The 15,024-nt window shown below is 44.8% G+C and overlaps 1 protein-coding gene across 1 annotated transcript in view; it reads right to left on the bottom strand.

Annotated features, from left to right (window-relative positions):
* Nucleotides 1–4,171: 4,171 nt before the first annotated feature.
* Nucleotides 4,172–15,024, bottom strand: part of LOC147684384 (transforming protein RhoA-like) — an 86,165-nt gene continuing 75,312 nt past the window's right edge. Inside the window, exon 5 of the mRNA XM_086940311.1 lies at nt 4,172–6,999. Within this exon, the coding sequence (XP_086796437.1) occupies nt 6,826–6,999 (174 nt within the window). The 3' untranslated portion in view covers nt 4,172–6,825. The remainder of the gene's footprint in view (nt 7,000–15,024) is intronic.

Below are 15,024 nucleotides of genomic sequence, written 5' to 3'. Positions count from 1 at the left end.
TTGTGCCCATCTGGACCTCTTACAAAAACAAGTAATAATGCATGATTCGTCCAAGGCAGTGTTTATTAAAAACCCCAATGCATTTCAGGCTACCAGAGCCTTTCTTCAGGGTTAACTGCCAGAGATTTTAAAACCATTCAGTGCTCGTCCCGAGAATCATTAGCATGTGGCTGATCTTGCATTTGTTGATCACTTTGTGGAGAAGTGGTTTCGGGGGGGGAAAGCGTAAGCAAATATCCCGGACCAGCTTATTATAGCTCATTCGCTAAGAATTGCTTGTGCTTGCAAGGTTGCCTGGATACGAAGCATTGGCATTTTGCATTGTGGCAAGGTGCAAATAAGTATTTGTGGAGTCCCCCATTTCTTGAATATTTTGTGTAGCCGATTGGTACAGTACCCGTTCGTGGGATGCTGACGTCTGTCTTCTCAGTCTGTCTGCCTCTACATTGTCCTTTCCTGGCAAGTGTACTGCAATTATGTCTATAATCTTTGGGACTGCTTATTTTCATAGTTGTTGAGCTAGCATTGAGTGTGCTAAAGACTGTTCCGCCTCGTTTATGCAGAACATGGTAGTTGTGTTTGTTTTTATTAACACTTTCTTACCGTAAAGCTCCTTCTGAAAGGCTTTTAAGGCTAGGAACACCGTTTTGAGGTCCAGGAAATTGATGTTTTACTGCGTCCTCCTGTGTCCACAATCCCCTTACATGTGAGGCTGTACATAGGTGCTCTCCATCCTATCTGGGAAGCATATGTTGTTATGATCACTGTTGGAGTTGGTAGTGTGAAAAGTCTTCCCTGGGTTATGTTTATTTTGTTCCACCATGCTATCTCCTGATGAACTGTTTGCGTTAAAACCACTTGATCATCCCAACTCCCTGTTGCTTTTGACTATTGCTCTTGAAACCATTCCTGGAACGGCCACATGTGCAAGGGAATGTTTAAATGAATGCACAACGCCATCATTTCTAGAATCTTCCCCACTGTCAAAGCTTGCTCCTTGTGGTACAGATGTGTCTCCTGCAGCAGTGCTAATGGTCTCTTCTCGTTTGGGAACACCTGCTCTACTATAGTGTTGATTTGAAATCCTACGAACACCTTCTGTTGTTCTGGTGACGCCTTTTTCCAGTGTATTGAAAATCCGAGTTGAACTAGTGTCTCTATCACTTGTTGCATATGCTGTTAGCAGAGACCGTAAAAGCTTGCTTTTCTTAACCAGTTGCCCAGGTACAGGTATACATGAATCCCCGGTCTTATTAGATGAGCGGCTACTGCCGCTAGGCATTTTGTGAAAACTCTTGGTGCTGATTTTAGGCCGAATGCTAGCTCCTTGAATTGGTATTGTGTTTTGTTGACCACAAACCTCAATAGATTTTTGTGTTTTCTGTTCATTGGAATGTGCAAGTATGCATCCTTCGAGTCTATCGTTGACATATAGTCTCCTTTCTGCAACTGAGGTATCACCTCCCGCAATGTTGACATTTTGAATCGATTTTTTATGAATTTATTGAGAAACCTTAGGTCTAGTATTGGATGCAATGTTCGGTCTACTTTTAGAATTAGTACGTTGAGTAAATGCCATAGTTTCTTTGCTTTTGTGGTACCTGTTCTATGGCCTCATTGGATTGAAGTTCTTGCACCTCCTGTAGTAATTGGGATAAATCTTTTATCGTATTTCCTCTTTTCAGCACACTCCGGCTGGTCAGATGGTAGTCCGATACGTCGAAAAGCCTTTTATCGCTGTTTTTGTATAAATTTCACATATTTTCGTCGATTCTGCTCTCCAACTCTCTGGAGCTCCTTAAATCTCGACCCATTACCCAACAGGGGAAAAAAAGAATCTGAAGATGGTGACCAAAGGTGGGAGCTTCCGGAGGAAGCACGTCGATGTCACAGGATAACAGCAAATGGTGGTATGTCAATGCCCACCAACAAAAAATAAAAGAGAATACAATTCCGGACCCAACCAATAGATAGCTGAATGATGCATAGCATGTGAATTCAGAAAAGGTTCACAGTACAAAAGTAGGCTCTGGCAGACTCGGTCCGGAGCCGGAATGCTTTTCATAGAGTTTTGGTGCAGAGCCATGAGACGGAGCGTTGGAAACCTCTTCTCGGTGCCAACCTTGGCCTTGACGCGGTGCCCAAGCCTTAGATTTCTTAGGGACAGTGTGGGGAGGGGTGGAGAAAAGGTGTCTTCAGTACTCATGTCCCCTTGTGCCTGTGGCACATCATCGTCCTTGAGGTCAATCGGTCAGTCTGATCCAGCTGAAGCCAGCTCCTCCTTTGCCGCTGGTACCTCTTCTTGTTCGGAGTCGTTGTCGAAGAGGTCCGGTGTGATATCCAACCCCTACCGCTGCATCTCTCGACATCAAGCCCGACAATCACAGTTTTCTCTGATCAGAAGGATCGGCATGCGTCAGTCTTGCTCTTTGTGCTCTGGGGACAAGCACAAATTACACACCGGATAAGAGTCTGTACGAGGATATTTTGCATGGTAAAGAGTAAGAAAATCGATGAGGAGCCGAACAGACACGGATGGACAGGAAGGCCACCCGCAGATCTTCCGGTCGAAATTCGAATCAAACCCTGAAAAGAGAAAGTGAGTTTGAAAACAATACCTTTGAGGTAGAGAGAAGTACGCACCAAGGGGGAACCTGAGGATCGATTCCAAAGCAGAGCAATAACAGTCTGAACCAGATGGTGGAAAAAAACAATCCAACAATGGAGTCAATGCCCATGCGCACTATCACCGAAAGGAGGAGTCACCTACCTCGTGACTGGAAAATCTCCTTAGAACAAAAACAACTTGCTTTGCATTTAGTGTAGGGTCCAGATGTTTGCAAGTGATCTACAGTTCACATGCCTCGAACCTTCATTTCTTTCCATGAGAATACATAGACTGTTTTCTCTTGAAATTTTTAAGTGTGGATTTGCTTTGTATGAAAACCTGAGAAACTACAACTGTACAAAACTGATTTTACTTACCTTTTCTCTAGGAAATGTCCCAGTCCAGGCATATCACACGGAGTAGAAAAAGTAACTCAAAAAGTAATCTGAAAAGTAATTTTGACTTCTTGACTTACCTTTGTTTCAATCAATTGCATTTGAACCAGCATTCAATTGTGAAACACTGTTTAAGATTTTGCAAAGCATTTATTTTACTTACCTGTGCCATGCTTGGCTTGGTTCTAGAAATAAAATAACTTAATATTTTTATACAAACAAAATTGGTCTGAGTTCAGTCTTTGAGTGTGTGCCATCATTTGATGATTGTGTAGAACAACTGCTTAACACTACCCTCTGATAAAGCTTACTGCTCACCCACACTACCACAGAGTAAGGTGCTATCTACATTTACCTCTGCCCACTCTGTGCACACTATACCTCATTTTGGTTTCATACGTACAGAGCCAGCTTCCTAAACAAGTACCTTGCACACTGGAAAAGTGAAATACAATTTTCTGTCAGGTGATATATTGAGGGAGTGAGCTCTGGATCTGTCAAGAGGCTTGAAAAGGTGAAACTGATAACTTGCGGAGGTGGCCCTCGATGTCACTTCCGAGGTGGGACAGATCTGACAGTGCTGCACGACAGCACCTACCAATGCACTAGGGAGTTGCTGAGAAAAATCTCCAGATCAACTCTGGCACCTGGGGGAATTCATGAGATGAGGAATCTTTGTTTAAAAGTATCCATCAGAATGACCCCTTTTTTGAAGATGAGACAGAAGGAGGAGGCTGTGGCACAGTACAAAAATAGTAAATCACTGCAGATTTTGTGTCCTGACCAACAGATGGAAAAAAAGAACTGGATGTGGCATTTGTGAGAGATAGACCTCTACTGCTTGCAGGTAAGAGGACTAATGTATATTTTTTTAAGCAACAGTGGTCTTTTGAGAAGGCCTTTTCAGTTCCTGCCTCAGGCACATAAAATTCCTAGAGAATTAACTGGGAAAGACAAGAGTAGGAATACAGACAAACATAAGGGAAGTCAGTTACGGTGAAATCTAGTGTTATATAAAATGGGTAGCTCAGCTCCTTTTTGAAAGCCTGTAGAAATGATCCCACAGCTGGCAACACACCTCTATTGACTTCTGTACCAAGACATCAATTTTGTCGGCCTTTGCTAGATACCCTTGAAAGTGTTGAGTTAGCCACACACCAGCCTTTCGTACTAAACATTACTACAAATTTATTACATTATTTTTGTTTTCCAAGTACATTTGAAAGATAAAGACCACCGTTAGGACACTTGTGAGTACAAACTGAGCACATAAAAAACCACTTACTGATGGCATTCAGTGAGTACAAGATAAAAGAAGCAACAGATATGCCCTTGTTATCAGAGGTGCTAATGCCTTGCTTAAAAATATATATATATATATGTATAATGACCGATACCTTAACATAACAAAATAAATGGAGGCGAAAGGTTGCATAAGCTGTTGTAACCAGTCTGTTGCACTTCTACCATTAAGTGGTTGGCTCCCTACCATTATGTGTGCTATGATATCGTCAGATCTGGAGTAGCTCCATTTTTCATACAAGGATCAGCCCCATTACAGGCTATCAGCGTTTTTAAAAGATAAATATAATGTAGTAATAATTTTATACAGCAGGAAAATAAACGCCTCATCTTCTGACAAAAAAAAAATGTGACAGAGGTTTTTGTAATCCCTTTTTCTGAGGCCAGAGGAGGTTGAAGAGTAAGAGGAAAAATCTTCTTCTTAGGTTTTCAAAAAACTAAACGTGGTTAAAAGCGTGAAAATCTTTTGCTTAAGTGCAGCGTGCAATCTGGATTCAAGATGAAACTGCTTCTGAAAGCATGGTGAGATTTCTATCCTTGCTTGAATCTATTTAAAAGACACATACAAGAGCACCCCTGTGTCTTTGAACTGCAAACATATTCCTTTTCCCTTGAACTACATTTCACCAACGGGTTCGACGCCTATCGGCAGATGGATTACAGGAAAATTGAAAACTAATTTGGCACGAATTACCCAATAATCCAGACCACCACAAGCTTCCTTTTCCAAAATGAGATGGGTGAACAAGAGTGCCACAAAAGCAACAATGTCTCAGAAACTGTGGTCTGCATTCTTGAAAGTGGTTTATAATTTAAGTCACTACTTCACTCTGCTTTCAAATATATCCCATAGTTTACTGCACAGGCTATTCTAGATGGGTTTGATGCATGTTCAAACCCAAGTTAGCAGTTATTTACCTCTTTTTGCCACCTACTGCAATGCAATCATTGTGGACGACCCAGGTCCTCTGCCTGAATTGAACCACTCCACAAGGGTGTGCAACATAAAACTGCCCCTATAAAAAAAAGTTCAATCTCTGACTAGCTAAGTAGCTTCAGAAATGTAAGAATGCCCTTGTCAGCTACACAGTTGAGATTGTCCAAGTTCTGAACAGATTCAAAAGGCTGCAGCCGTGTTAACGACACTGAAAACTGAATCAGAGCTAGGGCCTCTTAAGGAACCCCGCCAACAGGTCTGAATGTCTTGTGTACTGTGGGACTAAGAGCCCATGTTACACTGTGTTTGCAAGTTAGGCCTCTGGAGTCTGCTGAGAGAAAACGTGTTTGAACGAAGAAAAGACTGGCGTATAATACACTGATAAGACAGATTTATGATGTGATGAAGAAATAAGCATTTCCTGTCAATTGTCTGCTATATTTATAGACTTGTTAAAGACAGAAACACTTTTTTGTTACAGTGGAAAAATAGTCAGGGAAAAGTTACAATCTTTCATTGTACACAGTATATAAAAGACTTTCAAAAGTCTGGTCGCATTTGGACATGTTTTGTGGCTGCTCTCTAATTACCCCTCCCTCCCATTTCCCTCTCATTCTGCAATAAATTGAAGATGCACATTACACTTGATAGAGTAGCCCAAACCCAGAGCTGGTTCTATCGGGCTATTAGCATAAACATAACATGTTCTCGTTTCTGCAGCCCAGCTATCAATGGCCAATGTCTTTTTCCAACCAAGTTTTTGAATAGCCAGCAAACATTCAATAAATTGATTCAGGTACACAGTAGAGGGATGTTAACGGGGGCAACATGAAAGTGTTAATTATCATCAGAGATCACAGTGTTGCCTTCTAAAGAAAAGACCTTTGGTCTCCCATATTAAAGAAGGCATTACCGAGGCACGAAGTGTTTGCCCAACCAATTGGCCATATGCTCAAAATATGTGCACCCCCAGGGCGCAGGCAGAAGGGGAAACTAATCCCTTCGACTTTAAGGGTGCAGCTTTGGTGGTGCCATTTGTACAGCATGTGTGGTGGTTGTCAAATGTTGAGAGAAAGCTGGATTTCATTTTTCAACTTCCCTCCCATGATAGTTGACTTTTACATGACAAGCCCCTTCGCGTTACTCTTTAATTATACAGAAAGATTTCTCTCTTCATATCTTGTGTTAAAAAAAGAAGCAAAAAAACAACACAAACAGGCCTGGTTAATCAACCACAGTGAGAAGAAAAGCCTTGTGGGATGTTGACAATTTTCCAAAATCATAAGAAAAAAACATAAAAACCCTACAACACCCCAAATTAGACTCCTCTCTTCATAAACAATAATCCCGATTGGCCAAATCACACAGAAAAGTTGGTCTTGGGAAAAGGATCAATCGGCACGGACGCTCGGTCGTTGCCATCCTGTTGGTCTCAGGTTCATTTGGTGGTTTACTCCATCCGGGACTCTCCTAAGCACCCATCGTGTGGAGAGAGAAAATGAATCTGTCTGAAAGAGTGGACGCTTTAGAGAGGGAAGGAGGAGCTGGTGGACTGAATGGCTCATTTCTCATCTGCTTCCTCTTTACAGCAGCTGGCACGTGTTCTTCTTGCGCCCACGTTTGGCCTGCAGGGCAGCTCTAGTAGCCATCTCAAACACCTCTCTCACGCCGTCCTTTGTCTTGGCAGAGCACTCCAGGTAGCCAAAGGCGCTAATCCGGTTAGCCATATCCCGCCCTTCCTCAGGCTTGACAGGCTCCTGGTGTTTGAAATAGGAAGGGGGGGAAAAAGGCAAGATTTAAAATTAGCAAAAAATTTTAAGAAAACACAATATATTCAGTCACAGCTGTATAGAAAGCATAGCAGGATATTATTGTTTTCTCAGTATGAAAAACACTTGGGTGGAAAAAAATATGCACAATAGACATCTATAAGGATTAGTTACTTACCTGTAATCCTAGTTCTCATCCAGGGGTACACTCAAAGTCATAAACTATGAATAATCCCCGCCAATGTGCGGGATCCCGGAGCATATAGAAAATACATATAAATATGTATGTATATATACACGTGAAATCATATTTGCAACCTAAAACCTTTCCGAACTGGCAAATCTGCCGCAAAATTACATGAATTAGCATACACACAGTAGTACTCTCCCAACCCCTAAGGAAGAAAGAGAACAGTAAACATTTGCATACAACAATGCTTTATTGCCATAGGAAAACCTGTAATTGCAGGCATTTGCCAGTAGGCTGCAGTAGAGTATAAAGAAACAAAGACTGACACCTTGCCTTTAAAGCATTAGAGTAGGGGTACCGTGCCTTTAAGACCTGAAGGCGACCCCTTGGTCCCATGATGCACCACAGGTGGCAGTTGGGTCAGTTCTTTTCGGAGGTGCATGAATAGATCTGTAGTAACCTTTCATAACTTTATGATTATGCTCGTCCGGGGAGGTGGGCGGGAGTTTATGACTTTGATGAGTATACCCCTGGATGAGAACTAGGATTACAAGTAAGTAACTAATCCTTCTCATCCAGGGGATACTCATCAATAGTCATAATCTATGAATATATTAGCAAGCTCATACCCAAAGTCTCGCGGACGAGCAAATAAGTATACATAACAAAATGATTTTTTTTTTATTTTACATACAACTTATGCAAATAAATTTCTCAAAGAGGCTTGTCCCACTTGGGCATCAGCCTTTGTATCTGAATCTAGGCAATAATGTCAGGTAAAGGTATGCACCGGCCAACATGTAGCCGCCTTGCAAATTTCAGAAATTGGAACATTACGAAGGAGAGCCGTAGTAGAAGCTTTCCCTCTAGTAGAGTGTGCATGAGGTCTACCCTGTAAAGCCTTGTTAGCTAATTGGTAAGACAGAGCTATACAGGAGACTATCCAGCGAGAAATGGATCTTTATGAGGCTGACAGACCAGTATTAGTGGTTCCATAATTAACAAAAAGCCGGTCAGACTTCCTAAGTGAAAGGGTCTTAGCCAGGTAAAACTTCAGAACCCTCCTGAGATCTAGAGAGTGTAAAGGCCACTTCAGGAGGAGTGGTAGGTTGAGGAAAAAAGGTAGGCAGGGTGATAGACGGTTTGATATGAAAGTCTGATACTACCTTAGACAGAAAACCTGGGTGTGTGCTCAGTACCCCCCTGTTGGCGTGAAACACTGTGTAAGGTTCCTTACAACACAGGGCCTGGATTTTGCTACCCCTACGGGCAGAGGTAATCGCCACTAAAAGCGGCTTTCCAGGTCAAGTGCTGCAAATGAGCCTTATGTATAGGCTCGAAAGGAGCACCCATCAGCTTAGTAAGTACCATTTGAAGCTCCCAGGGAGGGGAGGGGGACCTCACTGATGGAAACACTTTAAGCCCCTCTAAGAAATCTTTATCCACAGGCATAAGGAAGAATGATGTCTGAGAAGGTGACTTCCTATAGGCTGTGATTGCCGCTAAGTGAACCCTGATGGAGGGGTACTTGAGAGGCCTGACTTTGCTAAATGCAATAGATAGGGTAGAATCACCTGCTCCTGACCGTGGATAGGGTCAAGAGAGTTGGCAAGACACCATATGAAAAACAACTTCCACTTGAAAGCATATGACTTCCTAGTGGAGGGTCTCTTGGCTTCTTTGAGAATGTTCATGCAGTCTGCTGGGAGGTCTAGGTGTCCATTCTGGATGACCTCAGGAGCCATGCAGTCAAGCGAAGAGACGGAAGGTTGGGGTGAAACACCTTCCCCTGGTCAACAAGTCTGGACGGCAAGGAAGTCGCTGGTGCTGGACTTGAGACAGCTGGAGGAGATCCGGGTACCACCTGCGTGGCCACTCCGGCGCTATCAGGTTCATCCTGGTGTTGGTCCTGTAGAATTTCTGAATCACCACCGGGATAAGGCGTACAGCAATGTCTGCGACCAGCTGATCAAAGGTGCGTTCCCCCGTGAGCCCTGTTGGGGGAACCTGGACGCGAAGACGGGGCATTTTGCATTTGCCGCGTCTGCTAACAGGTCTATGTCCAGTAAGCCCCATTGTTGAAGTACCTCCTGTGCGATTTCTTTGTTGAGCACCCAATCGTGCGCTTCTACAAAGTCTCTGCTTAGACAGTCCGCTTGGACATTTTGGATCCCTGGTAGATGAACTGCCACAATGGATAGACCTCTTGCCAGGAGCCAGTGCCAGATGGTTTGCGCTTCCAGGGATAGTACTCTTGACCTGGTGCCTCCCTGCTTGTTCAGATAGAACATAGGCGTCGTGTTGTCCGTCTGAACTTGGATGTAGTTGGTGCGCAGAGAAGGATAAAGATATTTCAGCGCTAGATGAACGGCTCGAAGCTCTAGGAAGTTGATGTGGTAGCCTTGCTCTACTTCAGACCAGAGACCTTGGACCTGAAGCTGGTCCATATGAGCACCCCAGCCTTGAAGAGAGGCATCCGTGACCAATGACTGAGATGGAGGAGGGCGATGGAAAGGAACTCCCCGGAGAAGGTTGGAACGTTTCATCCACCATCTGATTGAGTCTCTGGCAACTTGTTGAAGAGAGACAAGGTCCTCTCAGTGACCTGACCTCTGAGACCATTGGTCCTCGAGAGCCTGCTGCAGAGGCCATATGTAAAGGCGTGCATTGTGCACGATGTAGATGCACAAGGCCATCGATCCCAGGAGAGGGGACACTTGCCTGGCTGTGTGACTGATTGTCCAGTAGAAGACGACACTTCAGGAGCATGGACGACAACCTCTCCTCCGAAGGACACACGCTTGCCTGCAAGAAGTCCAGGGAAGCGCCCAGGTAATGAATCTGTTGGGAAGGATTGAGTACTGTCTTTTTGAAGTTGACCGGCAACCCCAATGAGTTCATCAGGTTGAGACAGAACGAAAAATGGTTTTGAAGCAGAGCCGGCGTGGAGCTTTTCAGTAGCCAATCGTCTAGATAGGGATAGACGAAGATCTTTCGCCTGCGGAGAAAAGCAGCCACCACCGCGATGCACTTGGAGAATGTCCATGGCGCAGATTTGTGGCCAAACGGAAGCACTCGATATTGGTAGTGATGGCGTCCAATCTGTAACCTGAGAAACATTCGGTGCTTTACTAAGACAGGTATGTGAAAGTAAGCGTCCTGCAGGTCGATGGCACACATCCAGTCTCCCTGATGAAGATGCGGGAAGATCTGGTGCAGGGCTAGCATGCGGAATTATTCTTTTTGATTAATCTGTTCAGTAGTCGTAAGTCTAAAATGGGCCTGTATTCTTTGACTACTCCTCTTTTTTGGACAAGAAACTAGCGGGAGTAGACTCCTTGATTTCTCTGCATGGAAGGAACCTCCTCTATTGACTTTTTTTTGAGGAGGACAGAAACTTCGTCCTGCAGCAGTTGACTGTGGAACCGGGGAAGGTGCGGGAAGGTGAGGAAAGACTTGCGGAGGGAGGGACTTGAACCTCATCAAGTAACTATGCTGCACAATACTCAGCATCCATCTGTCCTTTGTTATGGATCTCCACTCTTCCAGATGATGAGAAACACTCCCTCCCACCGGAGTGGCGAACAGTTGCGGAGGAAGCAACAGCTCAGGGCTTAGGAGGCTGCTTGGAGGCAGACTGCTGTTTGTTATTGTTGCCTCTGCATGAAACTGGGTTTTCTGCTGTGTTTGGGATGACCATTGAGGGGTTTGAACCCTCTGCTGGTAAGACCGCTTGTCCCCCTGACGAAAGCGCTTTTTAAATTCTTTACGCTTCTCCAAACCCACAGCTTTAACAGTGTCCATTTCCGATTTCATTTTGGTCATCTCATTGTCAGCGTGTGAACCAAAGAGAGAGGTACCATTAAAGGGGAGGTTCAAGATCTTCTTCTGAGCATCCGGCTTGAGGCCTGTAAGGCGGAGCCAAGCCGAACGCCGTGAGCCGAGACCATGGGAGTAGCCATGGGCCGCGAGGTCAGAAGCATGCGCTCTGGCACGGATGACCTGGTTGGCTACGAGCCCTCCCTCCTGCAGGATTTCGACGAAGTCCTGTCTGTCTTCCTTAGGAAGCTTCACTGTGAAGCGAGTGAGGGAGTCCCAGAGGGACCTATCGTACCTTCCGAGAAGAGCAGAGGCACTGGCCACCTTCATATAAGAAGCTGAGGTGTTGCATACCTTTCTGCCAAACGAATCCATGAGTTTGCTGTCCTTTTCTGGGGGTACCGATGATGAGGTGGAAGCCGAATGGGACTTCATGGCAGCCGCCACGATAACTGAGTCAGCTGGTGGATCCGATCTGAGGAACAAAGGATCCTCCGCGGGAGCCTTGTACTTCTGGGCGATTCAAGATGGAACAGAACCTACCACCGCAGGCGTGAGGAAGGTAGCCATCGCCGGTTCAATGAAGCCAGGCACCAGAGGCAGCAGAGGTCTGGGCGCTGTCCGTGATGAATGGTATCAAAGATTATAGAGGTGGGTACCACAGGAGTATGCAGAGCTATTAAGTTTCTTTGTTCCCCTGCCCAGCACATCTGTAAAAGTTGCGATGTCATCAATCGGTGAGACTCGCGAGGGAGGAGTTGAGGAGAAGGTCGGAGAATAGTTCCAGACCGTACACCTCGTAGAAGATGACCAAGTTGGAGATCTTGTGAGTTCTCTCTTAAGGGGCCTTTCGCGATGATGGCTGTGACGACCCCTGGATCTAGACCGATGTCTAGACGGAGATCTTGGCCTGGGGTAGGTGTTCTTGGTCGTGCTGGAGAGCGTGATCTGGCAGGAGATCTTGGTCTGGATGAGGATCGTGGCCTCTGAGAGGGAGACTTAGATGGTCTGACCGGAGTACTTGTCCTTGGACCAGACGGTGAGAATGTGCGGGAGTAATCCGAGCCCGGACTACTGCGACCGCCCGATACAGCCCCCTGAGGAAGGTGAGATGACACACTGCGTGATCTGTCTGCAGATCTGGGGGAAGCTTCCGGAGAAATCTCCACGATGTTCATCCCAGGAGATGAAGATCTGTCTCCTGATGACCTGGACCCAGGTGACTTCACAATGACCGTGACCTGTTCCCTCGACGGCGAAAGCTTCGACGTCGAAGACGTCTGTGTGACCAATGGTGTCGAGCGAGGCCTTGATGTTCTTGACGTCGATCGTCCATGCCGTGGTGACCTAGACGTTGATCGTCCTTGGCTCGACGGTGGCCTCCATGGCGTCGTATCGACGACGACCCTTCCTGACGTCGCTGAGACGTCGACCTCCTCGGCGTCGAATGGTGGGATCTTGATGACCCTCTCGACGGCGGCACGCCATCCGGCGGCGATCTGGAAGCCATCATAACTCTCGACGCTGACCCCCTCGAGGGCGGCGGAGAGTGTCTCGACGTCGACGGAGACTTGGACATGCCAGCAGCCACAGACTTCAAACCCAAAGTGTGGCGTCTCGACACCGACTTACTTGGATGCGGCGGAGACTCTTGACGTCGCCATGGTGATCCAGAAGAGCGCCTGGGCCTCTTCGACGGCAACTTCGACTGTGATCTTCGTCCTCCCTTCCTCTTTCTGGGCACAGGAGAGGAGGAACGTCGCAGTTTTAGGCCATGCTTGCTTGAAGAAGACGTCCTGGCGCCTCCCTGGCCACCCACCTGATGACTTTAGTCTTTCTCCAACATGGCATGAAGTCTGATACGTTCTCGGTCACGAAGAGTCCGCCTAGAGAACTTCTGACCGTGGTGGCACTGGTCGGGGTTGTGTGCAGATGGAAGGCACACAATGCACACTGAGTGTGGGCCAGCCAGTGCCATCTTCTTGTCACAAGAAGGACATTTCCGGAATAAAGCATGCATTCTGACAGGAAATTTTAGTGGAATACCACAAAAAAACCTTAATAAACCAGAAGTTGTCGAATTTTCTGAAAATATTCAGTCAAATTAACAATTTCAGTCAAAAACTGAAGAGCACAAGCTCCAGGATCCTCACAGAAGGAGCCGGAAAAAAGAACTGACCCAACTGCCATCTGTGGTGCATCATGGGAGCAGGGGGGTCGCCTTCAGGTCTTAAAGGCACGGTACACCTACTCTAATGCCTTAGAGGCAAGGTGTCAGTCTTTCTTTGTTTCTTTATACTATACTGCAGCCTACTGGCAAATGCCTGCAATTACAGGTTTTCTTATGGCAATGAAGCATTGTTGTATGCAAATGTTTACTGCTCTCTTTCTTCCTTAGGGGTTGGAAGAGTACTACTGTGTGTATGCTAATTCATGTAATTTTGCGGCAGATTTGCAGGTTGGGAAAGGTTTTAGGCTGTTTTCACATATATATACATATATATTTATATGCATTTTCTATATGCTCCAGGATCCCGCACATGGGCAGGGATTATTCATAGATTATGACTATTGATGAGTATCCCCTGGATGAGAAATATCTATTTTACCAGCCTCACATGTAAAGGTAAACTAAAGTTCATAATTATTCTAATCAGTTATGATTTCACTACACAAAAGGGAACAACACTGAAATGGGTTAGTCCTTATACCATGCAATCTATATGGGACTGCTCCTAGATGACAACCCTCAATCAAAACACTTCGTACACTGCTGGTACCAAGATCACCTTAGTTGGAACCAAATGCAGTGTTCTTTGTATTAACACCACTAGGACTTGAAGATCTGTTTCCAATCTTGATTCTCGTTGCTCGTTCGTTTGAGAAGAACGTGCTTGAGCAGTTTGTGTTCGAACAGCTTCTAATCTTGCTTCCCGTTGCTAGTCTGTTTCTGAAGCTTGTAATGCCGTTTTCTTTTGTGCTTCAGATGTAGATCAACCAATCTATTTTCGTTTGGGGGCATAACTGTCGGCAATGCTCGCAAATTCGCTGACAATTTCAGTATTCGAAAGATTATAAGGGCCCTGGGGGCCGATACTTAAAAAAAAAAAATTATGCCAGAAACCTTCGCTGGAGTGTACTCAACAACTTCCCAAAGTTTCATGGCGATCGGATGAATGGTGTAGTAATGCATAAAGGACAAACAGACACACATTCGTTTTTAAATATATAGAAGATGAGTTTGTAGGATGAACACGTTTCACTAAAATACTGCTAAGTAAGCACAGTTGTTCACTGGTTAAATTACCTTTTTGATTACTTTTCAATTTGTCTCGTCATTAAGAGAGGTCACTGCTATTTATACAACCACGTATATAGGAGAACAGATAGTCCTGAGCAGTTTCCAGAACATTTGCTGTCCAAATCAATAATTCATGATAAAAACTCGCCCGGTGACGCATCCTTTTATTGAAAATCTGCTCCGCACAGACACGGTTTTTGTTTTCTCTTATTCCCTAATAAAAGAGAGAGGGACCCTCTACCAAAGGGATGGGGTACCAACTATTGACTATGTCAAGAAAGCAATTCCCTTTGGACACATTAATCAAGACAACAAAACATACAGCAAAAATGCAGGCAAACTAAGAGCAGCGCACTAGTGACCCAAATTCTGAAACAACAAATAAACTTTCAAATGTACAAATTTATTAAAAATATAATTAAAAACAGGATAAAAATAAATGTATTACACTCAGGGGAAACAGACAATATATGGAACAGATTATATTAGAAATTCATGACACAGGTTCCTAAAGCAAAAAAGCAAAAAAACAAAGAGAGGAATTCAGAAAAGGTATATTCAGCGTTAGTCAGAATAGTCCTTTGGAAATGTTGTGAATTCTCTCCCCCACTCCTCAACGCGTTTCGACGGGCCAAACATAATGCAGCCGTCTTCTTCAGGAAAAATATATTAGCCGTCTTCCCCGAAATACTTGTGAGAGGAC

This window comes from Lissotriton vulgaris, chromosome 10 (assembly GCF_964263255.1).
Source record: "Lissotriton vulgaris chromosome 10, aLisVul1.2, whole genome shotgun sequence".
Taxonomy (NCBI): Eukaryota; Metazoa; Chordata; class Amphibia; order Caudata; family Salamandridae; genus Lissotriton; species Lissotriton vulgaris.
The sequence above is the reverse complement of the archived record's forward strand: the minus strand, read 5'-3'. Positions and strand labels throughout refer to the sequence as shown.